Raw genomic sequence first — 19,287 nt, forward strand, 5'->3', positions numbered from 1 at the left:
CAAGGCTGGACAACACACATGGGACAAGACAAGCTAAATAAAGAAAAAACAAGACAATTCTAGATAAAACCAGTACAGATAAGACAAGAAAGGACAACTTCAGAAAGACAAGAAAATTAAAGAGAAAGATAAAATTATTCTAGATAAGACAAGACTAGACAGGACGAGACAAGGCAAAGAAATACACAAAGTAAATGGATAAAACAAGACAAGTCCAGATAAGACAAGATAAAAGAATACAAAAAAATATGAATTCGAAGCAAGGCAAGACAAGAAAAGACAACTTCAGAAAAGACAAGACAATTGAAGGTTAGAGAAAAGGACGAAACATGGCAAGGAAAGACACTAAGACAAAAGATATAACAAGACAAGTAAAGAAAAAAATAAGTTAAGAAAAAAACAAGACAAGTCTAGATAAAACCAAGGAAAGACACAAAGGGGAAACAACAAGACAAGTCCAGATAAGACTAAAAGAAAACAAGAAATATTCATTCCCAGCAAGGCAAGGCCACACACAATGAGACAACACACATGGGACAAGAAAGTAAAGAAAAAAAGACAAGTCTAGGTGAGAGAAGAAAAGACAACTTCAGAAAAGATAAGAACATTGAAGATTAGAGACAAGATAAAATAAGACAAGATAAGACAAGACTAGACAAGATGAGACAAGGCAAGGAAAGGAAAGACACAAAGTAAATAGATAAAACCAGACAAGTCCAGATATAGTTTGACGGAGGTATAGATGGATGGAGGGTTGGAGGGATAGAGGGATGGAGGGATAGTTTGATGGAGGTATAGAGGTATAGATGGATGGAGGAATGGAGGTGGAGTAGAGAACCTGACTCTAACTGTTGGTATTCAGGCCCATTTCTCTTTAAAGCCTCCGTTGCTTAGAAACAGAGTTAGTTTAGATTTCTCTGCAGTGAGAGAAAAGATTTAGACTGAGAGACACAAACAAACTGCAAAGTCATCTTTACTTTTAGAGTTTCACTTTATTTCTGTAAGTCAAACAGTTCTATATACAAAAGATAGGATAGGACGACATAAGACAAGACAGGACCAGTCTAGACAGTATAAGACCAGTCAAGTCCAGATCAATCAAGACGAGACAAGACAAGACAAGTCAAGGCAAGGCAAGACAAGACCACTCCAGTCAATTCCAGATCAGACAAGAAAAGGCAAGTCATATTTATTCAAGACAAGACTAATCATGTCAAGACACGTCAAGAAAAAAAACAAGTCAAGACAAGACCAGTAAAATCAAGACTAGACAATACAAGACAAGACAAGATCACTCCAGGCAATTTCAGATTAGACAAGAAAAGACAAGTCATGTCGATTGAGGACCTGACAAGACAAGACCAGACAACTCATGTCAAGACAAGTCCAGAAAAAACAAGTCAAGACAAGATCAGTCAAGGTTAATCAAGTAAAGACACAACAAGACAAAATAAGATCACTCCAGTCAATTTCAGATCATACAAGAAAAGATAAGTCACAAGACAAAATAAGTACTGAAAAAGACAAGACAGGACAATTTAGAAGAAAAAGAGGTCAAGACGACTCAAATTAGGTCCAAAAAGGAACTCCCAATTCAAGATTAGACAAGACAAGACAAGTGCAGACAAGAAAATTTAAGTCAAGATGAGTCATGACAAAACAAGACTTTATCATCATTAGTCCCACAATAGGAACATTTGGTTATTATGGCAACAATAAATATACATAAATAAGGAATAAAAAGCTATAAAAACATTTGGAGAGAATTGGAGATGAATAACTCTTTTTATATAAAACAATAAATACAATTAGCAAAACAAAACAGAGTTGCTTTTGCAGATATTTCAATAATAATAATAATAACAATAATAGGTTAGATCAGGTAGATCTTAATTTACGTGAGAATTAACAGTACACTCGCAGAAAAATCTTAAGTGATAGATTTTAGAAATATAAAGTCATTTTTATAAGTGTTTCTATTATGAATACAATAAAGTGTATAGTGCCAATGAGTATGTTACATATGTTGTATAAGTATATATAATAAACACAATATTAATTTACATTTCTCATAGAAATATTGATGTTAAATGATCACGTATTATATGAATAAATATTTTCATTAATAAATATTTTGAGTACAAAGTGGGTTTTTAGTTTTACATACTGTATTTAAAGTGTATATTTGCCGCCCCCTGGCGGCACTAATGTGTCACCACTCCCTCTGTCTGCGTCTCATTACATAATTACTCAGATTTTATATAAGGATAATATGACGCATTTGTTTTCCACGACAGCAAAGAAAGATACAACATTTAGAAAGGAGACGAACTTTAAAAACACAAGAAATTATGTTTAAATTTCCACTCAGAGCAGATTAAAGATGAAATTAGGAGTGAGAATTAATGCCAGGCCGGGTTACAATGAAGAAGTTTTTAACTACTTACTGAACCCTGTTATAAAACTCTCCATAAATCAAAACTGTTTGTCAAAGTTACAGCAGAAAACTCCAGTTTCTGCTGACTCATGGTTGGATAAGCAAAGTAAGAACAGTCAGTGGGTGAATTTTAATCATTGTGAGAATCACAGAAAAAAAAAGAAACATGATATAAAGTTCAGTTCTAGATAGCTTACTGTATCTATTATCACTAATCAATTAATATCAATGTATTTATTTTTAAAAGAATGCCAGAGTTTTAGGGTTTAAGGTTAAACACAAGATGTTTAAATGTTACATTTTACTAAAACAAAACATGACGTTTTATTTTGGTGTTTGAATTAGAAATTAGATATATCTAATCATAATGATATCAATCATCTCTGTTTTCTGAAAGATTATGACATTTGATAATGTTAATTACATAATGTTATTATGAAGCTTAATTGTGTTTCTAAAAAAACAAAAAACAAAGAGAAGTTTCTCGAACTTAAGGGGAAAGAAATAAAGATTTATTATTATGAGAGAATTTAAAGTTGTGTTGGAATAAATAAACGATAATAAATATTAAGGATCACCTGATTACAAACATCAGGAATGAATAAATAAATATATTAATTAATTAATTAATTAATTAACCAACTAGTTAGTAATTTAATTCAATAATTCCTTGATGTATTTATTTATTCTTTTTTTAGAAGCACAATTTAGCTTAGTAACAATATTGTGTTATGTGTGTAGCTAACATAATCAAATGTTGATATCATACAGTTATATATTAATTGTCTTATGTTTAACCACAAATCATAAAACATTAAAAATGAATAAATACCTGTATATAAAATAATGAATTAATCAATCAATCAATCACAATTTCACATACATTACCTAATGTAACTCATTCCTCTCATTAGACACATTATTATAAACCATTTGTAATTAATACTTAAGTATTAATTTAAATTAAGATATAATATGATCACCCTATGTTTGTAAACGATACATAATAATCAGGTTAATTTTTATTCAATATATAAATACAAAGTTTATACATTGGTTATAACGTATCATTGTTAATAATTTTGTGTTTATTTGTGTTTGTTGCAGTAAAAAAATAAAAAAAATAAACCGCTAACCAGTTTATGCAATGATGACCGCGTGTGTGTGCGCGCGCCACAGACTGCAAAACACGCCGCAGAAACGTGACCCCGCTTCTGACCAATCAGAGAGCGGGTGTGTGGTGGAGATGGGCGGGGCCTGTGCAGTAAGGGGCGGAGCGGTGACAGTCTGTCTGTGGCTGAGAGCTGCGCTGGGTTTACGTGGACGAAAAGCGGACAATTTGATCGTTTTTACCGACGAAAACTTCTAACTACACACGCAGACACACACCGGAAGAGGAGCGAACGACACCGGAAATCTTTGTGAGCCACGAGCGGTGGATTTTAGCTAAAAAAAAAAAGGAGCTGCTGTTTGGGTGTTTACATAACCTGCTTTCCACGGTCCTAACACGGAGTGACCCCGATTATCACCGCCTCACAGGCCGGTAAACACACCCACATACAGTCCGTGAGTAAAAAGCGAACATTTAGAGACGTTTGTTTGTGTTTAATGACTTTTTAGACGCGCTTATTTAAACCATTAAGAAAAACAAGTTATACAACCAGCCGGGAAAGCAGTGCCAAGCACCGGGTCCTAAAGCCCGCCGGGTTGGAGATTGCTCGCTGTCCTTCAGACAAATGCTGCAACACTTCCACGTTTGTGCGCGAACCAACGCTATGGAAGAGATTCAGTTAGAGGAAGGCTAATTTAATCCTATTTCAAGAACGTTTTTACAAAACATCCGGAATTTAAAGGACGTATTTTTTTTTCTGCACGAACCGTTTTTTTAAGTCCAGTTCTTTGCGTCCACAAACTGCGGATAAAACCCCAACAGAAGCAGAAGAAGGTCCCATTACAAGGACTCGCCCAGTTGAGTAATGGTCATTAATACGATCCACTGGTTCAGGAAGGGCTTACGGCTCCACGACAACCCGGCGCTGAAGGAATCCCTGCAGGGAGCGGATACCGTCCGCTGCGTCTACATCCTCGACCCCTGGTTCGCGGGTTCGTCCAACGTGGGCATCAACAGGTGGAGGTGAGACACACACACGCACACACACACACACACACACACACACGCAGTATTTACATAATTAAATTAGACCAGTTAACAAGTAATAATAAAAAAAACACAGCTGAATAATATAATAGTAAAGTGAAAATGCATTGGAAAAAAGGTAAATATTAATTTAATAATGATAATGCAAACGTTTGATCTGTACTAAATTGTCATCACGAACACGATTAGAAATAAATAATGGCAACAAAAACACAACTACTTAAAAAAAAACACAGAAAATGACAACAAATTCACACAATGGCTTCAAAACACACAAAATGACGAACAAAGACACATAAAATAACAACCAAAACAGCAAAAATGCACAAAACAACATTGAAAAAACACAAAATGACAACATAAACATAAAACACGCACACACAAAATGACAAACAAATACATAAAATGAACCCACGCTCTTTTAGCGCAGAGTTTAGAAAATGGCCAATTTCGTATGTGTTCGAAACTCGACATTTTGATAGAGGTCACAATCCAACACCAATCCACCAAATTTGAATGAAATCAACCTGTCTCCATGGAGACAATGGTAGACTTAACAGTGATGATGTCAGAATTCCAAAATGTGGATGGTAAAATGAATGGGATATACTGTATATATTTCTGTATTCGTTGCCAGAACATTAGCAACATTAAATAACCTTTTCCTTGTCCAATTATCATTAATTTCCTGAAAATTTCATCCAAAGCCATTTATATCAAGTTATTGTGTACACAAACACACAAACAGACTTACAATATACTTTATACTACAAAAACACACAAAGTGACAACTAAAAACACACATAAAGACAACTAAAAACACACATAAAGACAACTAAAAACACACATAAATACAACTAAAAACACACATAAATACAACTAAAAACACACATAAATACAACTAAAAACACACATAAATACAACTAAAAACACACAAAACAACAAAAAAATTAAAATGACAACCTAGACACACAGAACAACTACAAAAACACACAAAACATCAACAAAGCAACAACAAAAACACAAAATAACCAAAACATTTTACTTTCATTGGTTGAGTTGAGTGTCGCTAAAGTTCCTGATGATGATGGATGACGAGTCCAACTGAGTCCAGCTAGTGATTAATGATTAGTGATTAGTAATGAATTATTAGTGATTAGTAATGAGTGATAAGTGATTAGTGATGAATGATTAGTGATTAGTGATGAGTGATAAGTGATGAATGATTAGTGATTAGTGATGAGTGATTAGTAATGAATGATTAGTGATTAGTGATAAGTGATGAATGATTAGTGATTAGTAATGAATGATTAGTGATGAGTGATAAGTGATTAGTGATGAATGATTAGTGATTAGTAATGAATGATTAGTGATTAGTAGTGAGTGATTAGTGATGAATGATTAGTGATTAGTAATGAATGATTAGTGATTAGTGATGAATGATAAGTGATTAGTAATGAGTGATTAGTGATTAGTAATGAGTGATGAATGATTAGTGATTAGTAATGAATGGTAAACCAGTCATAAACTCATTCTGATGGTAATCGTCTCTAAATCAGGCCTCAGGCTGTTTCTATGCTTTGGTTCATATGATAAATTCAGTGTTTAACTGAACACTCTTCATAAAACATTATGGCAGTGTCTACACACACGCAGCGTTGAAAAGGAAAGCACAAGTAGGTCAGCGCGTTGGCAGAGAACTCTGGGGTTTCTGACCTACTTCTGCTGCAGAGCTGGATGCACGTTTGTGGTAGCGCAAGGCGCTAATCCCTGAGCTAAAGCTCTGATACAGACGATCTGTGGCTTTATTCAGGCTTCATCTTCAGATAGAAGAGAAAGAAGAGAGAGGAACAGCTTGGTGTGAATCTGTGGGAGGGAGGTCACATGGCCTCTGATTGGACGTCATGTGTTTACAGCAGACGTGGGCCACATGTGGCCCCCACAGAAATACAGCAGAACACACAAAATGAGAACAAACAGAACACTTTACTGTTCTTTCCTTGTTTTACACCTTTACTTATACTGTCTTAGCTGATTTGTTGATACAACTTTTTATTTCCGATATGATACCGATATTGCAGCCTTGCGTATCTGTCGATATCGATATCACGATGAATCATACATACATTTTTTTAATTTAGAAATTTCTCTCTCTCTCTAATAAAGAAATAATAATAACTTGTTTTATAGTGTGGAATGTTAGAAAAGGCTTAATCAGCTGATGTTACTCAAACAGAGAACAATTGTCAGCAACAGTAGGGATGAGAAAAACTGACCTATTTTTTATTAACCAATTGGTTTCATCATTTTTAACCTTAGTTCAACATAATATCTACAGTATTCTACAATTGAATAAAAGAAATAAAAAATGATGTACAAATACATGTAATTTGTATTGAACAAAATACATGGTAAAACAATCTATAATAACATGAATTATTGATTGGCGTAGAGCAGTTTATTTGTCTATTTCTGATACAAAGTGTGATCTCACTTGTGTGTTAGGATACGTTTATGTGTGCGACCCTAAGGTACGTCCATACCAAAGGACATCTTTGCATCAGTTCAAGTCAAACACCTGTTTTTTGGTCTTAACCTCCAGACTATAATTCTGCTGATTTCATCCAGGACTAAACAGGAAGCCTCCACCTACGTAGCAACCGTACGGGAAGCAGCGCGTTACTGCTGCTCCACACACACACACACACACGTTTCTGTCTGCACACATGACCAAAATAAAAGCCCGTCACTGTCTGTGTCTGTGGGCAGGAGAAGAAAAACAAAGCGTCAGTTTATGATGTAACAATAAATAAATATGCTAACACACACTAATGGCTGACTCACAAACATTCACAACAAGGACGAGTTTCTCATGCAGAAAGGCTCCTCCTCTATAGCAGGGGTTCTCAACTTTGGGGTCAGGACCCGGACCCCTTAGTGTTAAAGGTCCTTTGCATGGGCTTTACAGTGGTTACAGTCTGGTTGTGGCTAGAAGGTGCCTCTAGAGGGACCCCATGTAATTTCACTGCTCGTCACTGATTGGTTCTTGGTTGTGTCACAGGTTCTTACTGCAGAGTCTGGAGGATTTGGATTCCAGCCTCAGGAAGCTCAACTCTCGTTTGTTTGTGATCCGCGGACAACCGACTGATGTCTTTCCCCGACTCTTTAAGGTACATCCCACGTGCATTAGGAAGTCCTCTAACTCCTTTAGGAAGTCTCCTAACTCCTTTAGGAAGTCCCCTAACTCCTTTAGGAAGTCCCCTAACTCCTTTAGGAAGTCTCCTAACTCCTTTAGGAAGTCCCCTAACTCTTTAGGAAGTCTCTTAACACCTGTAGGAAGTCACCTAACACCTGTAGGAAGTCACCTAACACCTGTAGGAAGTCACCTAACACCTGTAGGAAGTCACCTAACACCTGTAGGAAGTCACCTAACACCTTTAGGAAGTCACCTAACACCTGTAGGAAGTCACCTAACTAATTTCCTTAACTCTGTGACATAATCCACAGAGTTAGGGAAAAGTGGATAGGAAAGGAGATAGGAGGGACTATTCAGACGCACCCTAACTCTCCCATAAAAAGTGCGCTGACACGCTCTGGTGGCTGAAGTTAGCAAGTAAATCACGGATGGTTGAAGGACTCCTACCCAAAAGGACTTTTATCCTCAGGGTTTTTATCTTCATCCTTTAGGCATAGATCTAGTAATTAGTACATTTCAAAGATTTGAGGCCAGATCTGTAAAAACAGTGAAGTATGTCTTTAAAGACGACAAGACGAGTAAAAGAAAACACGCGTTGCCCTTTGAATGCAAATAATGAAATAAATACATTAGTGTTTTGCTGTAGTTTAGTGTCTAATAACGATTAGTTTGATGTGATGTGTTGACGCTGGTTTGTTGGCGGTTTGTCAGGAGTGGAAGATCTCCCGTCTGTCATACGAGTACGACTCGGAACCGTTTGGGAAGGAGCGAGACGCTGCCATTAAGAAGCTGGCCTCAGAGGCTGGAGTGGAGGTGACGGTTCGCATCTCCCATACCCTCTATGACCTGGACCGGTGAGTCAGCGTTTCAGTGACGCGTGCTACAGGGGTGGGAGGAGTCAGCCTGATCTCTGTGTTATGTCGCCCCCCTCCCTACAGGATCATAGAGCTGAACGGGGGCCAGTCCCCGCTCACCTACAAGCGTTTCCAGACCCTCATCAGCCGCATGGACGCGGTGGAGCTGCCCGCCGACTCCATCACCGCTGACGTCATGGGAAAGTGTAAGACGCCGCTGTCAGACGACCACGACGATAAGTTTGGCGTTCCGTCTCTGGAAGAGCTGGGTGAGTCTGAGCCCCCTGACCAACGTTTAGAACCACCATCACAGACGCACAGAGACTGACATCCATGAACCCCCACAGGGTTTGACACCGAGGGTCTGACCTCGGCCGTGTGGCCTGGAGGAGAAACAGAAGCACTGACACGTCTGGAGAGACACCTGGAGAGAAAGGTCTGTACAACCCACACGTCACAAATCATCATAATCTTATTATTATCACAGCTAACGTCCAACACTCACAAAATAATACATTTTTACTGGAAAAAAATTATGAAATGCAATTTTATTTAATTACAATGTATTTAAATTATGGAATTAAAAATCTGTTTTAGTGGAAAAATGCAATCTTTAAAAAAAAAAAAAATCTATTAAAATTATGGAATAATAACAAAAAAACATATACATTTTTACTGGAAAAAAAGTAGTAAATTGCAATGTTTTTCCAAAATTTAAATATATTAAAATTATGCAATAAAAACAAACAAATGTACATTTTTTTTAACTGGAAAAAAGTAATACCGGTACAATGCAATTTAAAAAATACATAAATTGTGGAATAAAAACAAGCAACATAACTGCTTTTGACATATTTAAATAATTTTTCCTTGAATTGAAATATATATTAATGTTCACGATACTTTGCATTATTTCTATATTATATACATGTAATAATTAATATATTATATATGATATCGCCAAAGTCAAATCTGGAAAATGAAGCATTAAATGTGTGAGTATTGTTTATTAATTCGGATTAAATATATAATTTTTAATTCCATCTTGTTTACAGTAATGTAAGTGTTTGTGTTTATTTACAGTAATATTTTTCATCCCATTGAGAAATGAAACGGCTTCCTGTTGTTGTTGTTGTTTAAATGTGTGTTGTGATGTCATCTCTCTCTCTCTCCAGGCGTGGGTGGCTAACTTCGAGCGTCCCAGAATGAACGCTAACTCTCTGTTAGCGAGCCCGACCGGCCTCAGCCCGTACCTGCGCTTCGGCTGCCTCTCCTGTCGCCTGTTCTACTTCAAACTCACCGACCTGTACCGGAAGGTAGGAGCACAGCCACACATCAATAATATCATTATAGCAATAATACATGTTTAGAATTCATGGTTAATTTATTTATGAGATTAATATTATGTTTTGTATTTAAATGCACACAATTTTATAAATATAATATATATATATATATATATATATATATATATATATATAAATATATATATATATATATATATATATATATATATATATTAAAATCCAAGCAAAAGTATTTAAAAATGCCACAACATAAGCAGTTATATTTTTGTTTTTATTCCATAATTTTAATAGATTACTTTTTTTTTTTAAAATTGCATTTTATTACTTTTTCCCAGTAAAAATTGCTATATTTTTTGTATTTATTCCATAATTTTAATAGATTTAATTTTTTTTTAAAAAGATTGCATTTTTTCCACTAAGAGATGTATTTTTTTTTTTTAAATTACATAATTGTAGTAGATTTCAACTTTGTTAAAACACGTCCATCCTCCCCCGCTCTGCGCCACCTGCAGGTGAAGAAGAACAGCTCTCCGCCGCTGTCGCTCTACGGCCAGCTGCTGTGGCGTGAGTTCTTCTACACGGCCGCCACCAACAACCCGTGCTTCGACAAGATGGACAGCAACCCCATCTGCGTCCAGATCCCCTGGGACCGAAACCCCGAGGCGTTGGCCAAGTGGGCCGAGGGCCGCACCGGCTTCCCCTGGATCGACGCCATCATGACGCAGCTGAGGCAGGAGGGCTGGATCCACCACCTGGCCCGGCACGCCGTGGCCTGCTTCCTGACCCGGGGAGACCTGTGGATCAGCTGGGAGGAGGGCATGAAGGTAAACCCCATCTTAACATTTATGCTAGCAGCGTTTTCCTGGTATTTATGTGGTTTAAAGTCAATTTTTTTATCATCGTCTGGAATGAAAAAATTCAACTTTAGCGGAATTTAAATCTTTAATTATTGATAAAAAAAATAAATAAAAAATTACTGGATAAAAGTAATTAAATTGAATTTTAAAATATATTAAAGATTATGGAATAAAAATAAAAAACTATTTTACTTAAAAAAAAATAATAAAAAGCAATTTTTTTTAATCAATTAAAAATATGAAATATTGTTTTTTTAATATGTACTGGAATTGTTTTATTATTATTATTATTATTTAAACCTATTAAAATTGTGGATTAAAAATTAACTGGAAAAAGTAATAGCATGCAATAAAAAAAAAAGTTAAATCTATTAAAATTATGGAATAAAACTGGAAAGTCATAAAAACATTTTTTTTAATGAAAATCTATTAAAATTATGGAATTTTAAAAGAATAATATTTTTTACTGGGAAAAATTATAAAAACGCAGTTTAAAAATAAATTGAAATCTATTTAAATTATGAAATTGAAAAAACATTTATTTTATTGGAATATATGTAATCTTTAAAACTTTTTTATCTATTTAAAAAAGTAGTAAAATGCAATTATTATTTTTAAATCTATTAAAATTATGGAATAAAACCCAAATAATATTTTTTTTTTTTTTTTTACTGTAATCTATGAATCTAGATGATTTTCAGGAGAATAAAACTACCATCATTGATAAAGTGTGTTTTTTTTTTTTAATCAAAGCTGGTGCTCTGGTTTCCTCTCAGGTGTTTGAGGAGCTGCTGCTGGATGCTGATTGGAGCGTCAACGCTGGCAGCTGGATGTGGCTCTCCTGTAGCTCCTTCTTCCAGCAGTTCTTCCACTGCTACTGCCCCGTGGGCTTCGGCCGACGCACCGACCCCAACGGGGACTACATCAGGTGGGAACATGTACAGTAATCCATGATGTTCCAACAAAATTTAGCACAGACTGAGATCAAACACTGAACAAAAAGTCAACGTTTAGAGCCTTCTCCAGAGATCGGCCAACAGGGGGCGTGGCCAACTACACAGTTCTGCCAAAAATCTAACTGAGCTTTTCATGTTGTTCTGAGACGTGACTCTTAAAACAAGTATTTTAAGACAAAATAAGCCATAAAATAAAAATACATCATTATAGGCCATATTGTAATTTTCTCCCATATCGTCGAAATAGAAATTTCGATATATCTTGAATCTTGATACATTGCCCAGGCCTACCTGAAACACCAATAAACATGCATAGAAAACATTAAAAAAATGCCTAAAAACGTCATAAACTTAATTGTTGTTATTTTTAATATTTTTGCACCTTATCTTTTATTTGCATATGTTCTTTGTGTAGTCTCGCTCCTTTTTTCTGGGTGTATAATTATTATTATTAGTGTTTATTTATATATATATATATTAATATATATATATACGTATGCTGCTCTTTGCCCTTCAAATTACCCCTCGGGGTTTAATAAAGTATTTGGTGATTCTTTACAGTAGGTTTAAAGTCGTCGTTAAATTAATAACCACAACATGACATATTGTTAAGAAAACAAAATTCTGACAATTGGCATCTAAAATACCTAAAATTACTTTCAAAATCAGAGAAAGAACTCATAAGGACACATCAAAGCGGTCAGCAGATGCCTCTGAGGAAGACTGACTACCCTTTTATTTTCCCCTCTCTAAAGTGTAACACTGCCCTCTATCTGAAATAAATTATTATTACTATTACATGTCGCATCAACGTCAAATGACATAAGAAGACGTTAATTTTATTGATATTAAATATTATTGAAATGTTTAAAAAAAATTACAAACGTATTGTGCAAAGAAAACAATTGTCATGGTGTTTTCTGACTGTTCCTCGCTGCGTTCCAGGCGCTATCTGCCCGTCCTGCGCGGCTTTCCCGCCAAGTACATCTACGACCCGTGGAACGCCCCCGAGGCCGTGCAGAAAGCAGCTAAGTGTGTGATCGGCGTGCACTACCCTAAGCCCATGGTACACCACGCTGAGGCCAGTCGGCTCAACATAGAGCGAATGAAGCAGATCTACCAGCAGCTGTCCTGTTACCGAGGCCTGGGTACAAGCACGCCACCCTCACCCTCCACGTGCACGCCACAAACGTGTGCACATAGTCCTCAATGGTACTCTGCTGTGCCCACAGGTTTACTAGCCACGGTTCCATCCAACGCCAGCGGGAACGCAAACGGTGAGATGTCGTCGGACGCCATGGCGTTTCCTGTGGAGACGTCGCAGGATAACCCCGCCCCCTCCTCCTCCTCTGGTACGCACCTCATCACACTCCTCCTCCTCTTCTGTGCTCAAATTAAACTCTTGTTGACGTTGAGCACGTGTGGTTTTCTTCCAGCCTATCAGATGACGAGCCGCTCTCAGGGCGACTGGCAGAGCGGCGTCCTCATGTATCTACAGGGAGAACCACCGACCGGCGTCAGCTCCCAGCAGCACGGTGAGTGAACACCAAGAACTAGAACCAAGGACGAGAACCAGGACCGTTGAGTTTAAAGTCAGAATTCTGAGATTAAAAATCAGACATCTGAGGGAAAAAAGTTAGAATTCATAGAAAAAAGCCCTAATCTCTTCAGTATTTTCCCCATTATTGTTTTTCTTTATTTTAAATTTGAAACACAGACTAAACTCTCATCCACATGTTTTGAGACAATATCACACATTTGCACCACATAAATAATCTAAATCTCCCATGATTTCAGCCCATTCTTCCAGTGAACTACTGCTGTGTATAAATATTTAACATGTTTGATACGATGTCAGGTAGTTTATCAGCCTGTAATGACATTAACTGGTGGTTCTGGGATCATTCTATTCTAACATCTCATTTCCTGTTAATCCAGTTCCAGGTTACACCCCCAGCTCCAGCCTGGTGCGCTACACTCAGCAGGTTCCCAACAAAGGTGAGGCAGAGACACAGTAGGATGATCCACAGTAGGATCCAAACCGCGTTCTAAAGCTTTCTCTCCCTCTGCTATTCTCCCAGTACCAGGACCAGACCCCCCCAACCCCACCCCCTACCACCACCACCACCAACACCAGACTAGCAAACGCCACATGGACGACTCTGGGAGCAGCAAGAGCTCCAAACTGCAGAGACAGAGCAACCACTGAACAGGTTAGTGGCTAACGCTAACATTCCTAAAACCTCCTCCTGTTCCACAATCTAAAACGTCTGTTTAAACCAGGGTTAAGGTCAATTATAAGAATAATAGCATAATTGATCATTAATTACAACTAGAATATTTGCATTTCCTGCAGAAAATGCAAGTGAGGATGCAGGTGCTGCATTAGCCTATCATTAGCTTAGAATTAGCCTATATTATCTTAGCATTAGAATTAACCTATCATTAGCTTAGCATTAGCATAAACTTAGCATTACCATAACTTAGCATTAGTCTAATGTTAGCATTAACCTAGCATCAGCTTAGCGTTAACATTAGCCTAGCGTTAGCATCACGTTAACTTTAGTCCAACGTTAGCATTAACTAAACCTTTACCAAGCTAAGCCTTGACCTAGCATTAGCATAGCAATAACGTAGCATTAGTGTACCAATAGTATAAGCACTAGCATAACATTAATTTTCCTTGGAGGTAAAGGTGTACGTAATTATAATTGTAAATGTACGTATCTATTATAAGAGATGCTAACAAGAGAAATGCTGGTCGCCGTAATCATAATTGAGTTGTAATTGAACATGGATAATTATAGACATAACTTAAAAATGTAATAGACATTATTTTCTAACATTTGATTATCTTGTGTTTCCCTCTTCTCTTCTCGCAGGTTTTTCTGCCGACTCATCGTCCTGTCATACGTCATCGTTTTGATATGGAAACCCGAGCCGTGCATGAGCTCGCCACCCCTCGACCAATCACGGACTCACTCTGTGTATATTGTTGACCTTGGACTGTTTTTCTGTGCTGAGGACTGAGCTCCGTGTGTATATAAATATAAACAGCCTCACACATACGACCTGTACATATTTGTGTTTCTTTCTCTTGTGAAGCCCCCGTCCATATATTTTTGATATGAAAATCGATCACAGACGGGAGCGTTTGTGACCTTTATAGGCCGTCCAATCACAAACCAGCCGTCCTCTCATTGGTTCCCACGTGTAAATACCAACGTTTCTTGTTGAATGTCGACCGTCGTGTTTCAGGAAGTGAAAGAAAAAGTCTCCGTCTTTATCAATGTGTATGTTTGAATAAACCTGGGTCAAACGTACAAACTGCTTCTGTCATGTGTAATATATAGTCCATCCAGGAGGGGGCGCCATCATCATTTTAGTCAGATAAAGACAGTCTTTACAAAGTAAGTAAAACACTTACAGAACTCCACATCCCACAATGCAATGCACCAAACTTTACCAACAATGTCAATAATTAATAGTGTTAGAGATGAAAAAAAAAACTTTAAAGCAACAAATTTAACCATTTACGGTTGCTTTTTTTAAGTCTATATATTATTCTTTAGACATGTTTCTTTTGCTCTTTTTTAATTTTTAATTTCTTTGTTACTATTTTGGGAAAGCTACACACACACACCAAAAAAAAAAAATCAAGACAAAAAAAAAGATAATCACAAGATGTAAAAAAACTGTTCTAGAGTTCCACTAGTGGCTGTTTTTTCTCTCCTTAAACAGTGCGCTAACACGCTCTGGTGGCTAAAGTCCCTTAGCAGAGCTCTTCTTCTCTCCTTCATTGTTGATTACCAAACCTCAGAGTTGGAACTGTCGCCTCCTGCGGTCATAGATTTTTTTTCATGTCACAACATTGTCATCTTTAACTTTTCCTGATTATTTAAGAGCAACCAAAAGCTGCACAAGTTGTCAAAACTGAAAAAAGCTGCAAAATGATGTAAAAAGCTACTAAATAATCAATAAATCAGGCTGAATGTTTCACTCTAATAGAAAACAATGGGATGTTTACAGACAGTGGGGCCATGTGACATCGTCAATCATGTGATTTCAAGATGGAGGAACACAGGCTCTAAAACTGTAAAGTTGTTCCATTTTTAAAAGGAAATTAAATGAAAACGGTGCCTAATAATGTGTTTTATTAGGCATATATTTAATCATAAGTACATTTAGAAGAGTTTAGGCCACATTTGTAAAAATAGTGGAGGATCCAGTTTAAACTGATCAATGCTGCCAATAAATAATCTGACCGAGCCCTTTATAACATACGGTTAGATTCATTTGAGATGCTCATTCTTCTTCTGCAGATCGGAGTGGAGCTACGGGGTTAAAGAGCGGCCTCTGCTGCCTCAGGCTCAGTTTGTCGTAGCTCGTCTCAAAGTCCTTCTTGGTTCCTACGATCACGTCCAAAGATCCAGAGCGTACGTCGTACCCGTAGGAGGCCAACTTGTGGATGCGATAGAGAACGATCTGCGGAGTGAGCTCCAGGACGTTCGGGGATGCCTTCACCTGCTCCATGGTCACGCCCACGTCCATGAGGCCCTGGAAGCGCTCCATCAGCGTGGGCGGGGCGTAGTACAAAAGGGCGGGGCAACGAAGGAGGATGTGCTTGAGTTCTTCTTTGGAGCAGTCCAGGGCGGCCTGGATGTAGGTGAGGGCCTGGAGCATGGCCTGGGGTTCTAGCTCAGAGATGGAGGCCCTGAGGCTGGAGACCAGGCTGAGGAGCTCCTCGGTGCTAAAGCCCTGGTCCCAGAGGAAGCCCAGGCTGTCCCTCCAGGCCTCGGCGGGACGCAGTAGGATGTACGGGTTCTGGCTCAGGAGCTTCTGAAGCCACACCCTTACGTTGTTCTCATCTCCGCCCAAGTCCAGGTAGGTCTCCCTCAGGGTGTGGATCACCTCCTGGTTGCGCTCCACGGGCCGGCTGAAGCTCTGCGGGGCGCTGGCCATCAGCCTGCTGATGATGCGTTTGTTGAGGCGAAGGCTCCGCAGGTAGACGATGTTAGCTCGCTGGTTCTCGTGATGAGTCAGTGTGAAAAACGAGGCCGGAAACTTCTCGACAATGTTCATCAAGTCTCGCTTGTTGGGACACACGGACACCCACAGGTCTCGCTGGGCGAGGACATGGGCGGGGCGGCACAGGACGGCCTCAGGGTGGTCCTCCAGGATGTGGGCAATGACGGCAGTGTTAGCGCCCATCTCTCTGAGTATGGAGGTGGTTTCAGACACGAACGCCGTGCTCTCAGACAGAACCCAACCTTTGGACTTACGCACTTTCCTCACGTCCACCGACAGCTCGTACAGAGAGTCCAGAGTTCGCTGGTTCTCCGGTCTGCGGCTGTACGAGGAGGAGGAGACGGAGGAGGGTGAGAGGAGCAGCTTCATCCTCTGGCAGTAACAGCACAGGGAGGCGGAGCTTACACGAAGCATCGTGGGAACCTGGGTGGACCACAGAACAGATCTATTCTTTATGTCTGTAGCAAAGGACATGAACAGATCTATACTTTCGGGGTTCTCACCAGTGCTGTTTTTCCTTTTTTAGTCAGTACAGTCGTAATAATAACTTAGGATAAGATAAGATAAGATAAGATAAGAAGTCCTTTATTCCTCCCACAAAGGGGAAATTTGCATTTAATTTAGTTATAATTTCAAACTTTTCTTGGGGGGGGATTGATGACCTTGTGATCTCCCAAACTGTGAAAAATTCAAGGTGAGAACTAGGGTTGGGGTCAATTATAATTGTAAATGTGTAACTGATAATGAATTACAATTATGGCGTAATTTTAATTGTAATTATAATTTAAAAATCTGTTGCTGTCGTAATCATAATTGAATTGTAATTGAGTTTAGATAATCAACATTGTAATTGTAATTGCCATGAAAACTCCATAAAAATGGAATTTAATGCAAAACTGTTGAACCATGTTATAGTTCTATGTACAGTTTTACACACGTGTATGAAACAATTATTACTGTTTATATCAAGCTTTCCTATATTTTACCGTTTAAATATATATATATATATATATAAATCTAAGGGTATAGTGACACAAAAAAATGCTCAGCCGCTCACACCAAAAATATTAAAACCTATATTTTCATTGATTATGAAGCCTAACAAGATACAATAGATAAAAAAACAAATGATAGATATTTGTTTTTAACGTATTTTACAGCTGACTTAGGATCCGTTAGCATAAGAGATGCTAACAAAGCTAACACAAGAGGAAGGTTCACTTTTATTAGGTTATTTATTTCAGGCTCAGAAATTGTGATTAATTGTAATTGAACTTTAGTATTTTAGAACGTAATTGTAATTGACATTCTGAGGATAAAAAAATAATAATTGTAATTTCGTTGTAATTGGAAAATATGCTGGTCACTGTAATCGTAATTTAATTGTAATTAAACATGGGTAATTGAAAATGTAATCGACCCCAACCCTGGTGAGAACCCTGACTTTATGTCTTTAACAAAAGACATGAACAGATCTATTCTTTACGTCTGTAGCAGATCTATCATCAGCACATGCTTTATTCAAAGGTTCAATGAGAAAAACGTCCTGAAGGAACACAGTGTTCAATGCTGCACGTGCTTTATGTGTTATATATATAACACCACACACACACACACACACACAGATACACGTATGCGGACACACATGTTAATTACACACTGTATTTGTGTCAGTAAATGAACATTAGTGAGGTTTCCTTTTACCTGAGTTTAGTGGAACAGCCGCAGTTCCTCCCACCGCTACGCTTTCATAACAGAGGGGCGGAGACACACGTGGGAGACACGTGACCGCCCTCTGAGGGGCGGGGCTTTGAGGTGCTCACGTTATATTTTTTATCTTTTTTTTTTTTTTTTCAATAAAATGTAAACTTTTAGGGTTTGGGAAAGTTCAAGAGTTTATTAGCTTTGAATTTAGACTTAATAAATAATTTCTTAATTCTTAAGAAATACATAAATTATTCAAAACATTTATTACAGATTAGAATAGTAAAGTAAAAATATAAAACTATTCTTTACCAGATTGAGGTAGCAGCTAATTTGTTTGACTATCCAGATTAAAGCCTTTCTAATCCATTTATTAAATACAACTATTTATCAACAAATCAGAAGTAGATGATGACAGGTTTGCAGTTTATTTCCAGTACTTAACTTATATTCTATCTTTAAAACAAAAAAACATTGTTTGCAATCAAAGCGTCAGATAAAAGGGAGGGTTTTTCCTTTGTTTAAGCATTTATTTTTTGACTAATTACTAATAATTTATTAAACATAGATGGCCTTTAAATAAGTTTATCACCAAGGCAGATAAATGTGTATCAAAAGTGTATTTTTAGTGTTGTTTAAGCAGTTATACCAGTGTTTGACGAGTTAACCTAATGTGTTTGCGTTTAGCTTATGTAGCTAAAGTCCACTAATCACCATGGCAACGCCAGAGGAAAACCGTCTGGTGACGTCACAACGTTACTCACGTTTACTGATTTTAGAGAAGAAGCGG

General features: G+C 37.6%; 2 protein-coding genes across 2 annotated transcripts; one reads left to right on the forward strand and one right to left on the reverse strand.

Annotated features, from left to right (window-relative positions):
- The first annotated feature begins 3,692 nt into the window (after positions 1-3,692).
- On the forward strand, positions 3,693-15,088 carry LOC114465971 (cryptochrome-1-like). Its single transcript, XM_028451378.1, has 14 exons — positions 3,693-4,571; positions 7,657-7,765; positions 8,503-8,645; positions 8,730-8,914; positions 8,993-9,081; positions 9,821-9,961; positions 10,465-10,776; positions 11,586-11,737; positions 12,711-12,913; positions 12,998-13,117; positions 13,202-13,300; positions 13,704-13,763; positions 13,847-13,978; positions 14,648-15,088. Exons 1-13 carry the CDS (start codon positions 4,414-4,416, stop codon positions 13,972-13,974), a joined length of 1,899 nt encoding a protein of 632 aa, XP_028307179.1. The 5' UTR covers positions 3,693-4,413; the 3' UTR covers positions 13,975-13,978; positions 14,648-15,088.
- A 716-nt stretch (positions 15,089-15,804) lies between these two features.
- LOC114465973 (transcription termination factor 2, mitochondrial-like) lies at positions 15,805-18,560 on the reverse strand. Its single transcript, XM_028451381.1, has 2 exons — positions 18,498-18,560; positions 15,805-17,216 (listed from the first exon to the last, which is right to left on the reverse strand). The coding sequence occupies exon 2, from the start codon at positions 17,205-17,207 to the stop codon at positions 16,071-16,073; it is 1,137 nt and encodes a 378-aa protein (XP_028307182.1). The 5' UTR covers positions 17,208-17,216; positions 18,498-18,560; the 3' UTR covers positions 15,805-16,070.
- Between the last annotated feature and the right edge of the window lie 727 nt (positions 18,561-19,287).

This window comes from Gouania willdenowi, chromosome 6, assembly GCF_900634775.1.
Source record: "Gouania willdenowi chromosome 6, fGouWil2.1, whole genome shotgun sequence".
Lineage (NCBI taxonomy): Eukaryota > Metazoa > Chordata > Actinopteri > Blenniiformes > Gobiesocidae > Gouania > Gouania willdenowi.

Excerpts from the sequence above, each read along its gene's own strand:
- LOC114465973 (XM_028451381.1), bottom strand. The coding sequence starts at position 17,207 with ATGCTTCGTGTAAGCTCCGCCTCCCTGTGCTGTTACTGCCAGAGGATG.
- LOC114465971 (XM_028451378.1), top strand. The coding sequence starts at position 4,414 with ATGGTCATTAATACGATCCACTGGTTCAGGAAGGGCTTACGGCTCCAC. Across the intron at positions 8,915-8,992 it reads TCCGTCTCTGGAAGAGCTGG|GGTTTGACACCGAGGGTCTG; the intron begins GTGAGTCTGAGC and ends GAACCCCCACAG. Across the intron at positions 13,764-13,846 it reads TCAGCAGGTTCCCAACAAAG|TACCAGGACCAGACCCCCCC; the intron begins GTGAGGCAGAGA and ends CTATTCTCCCAG.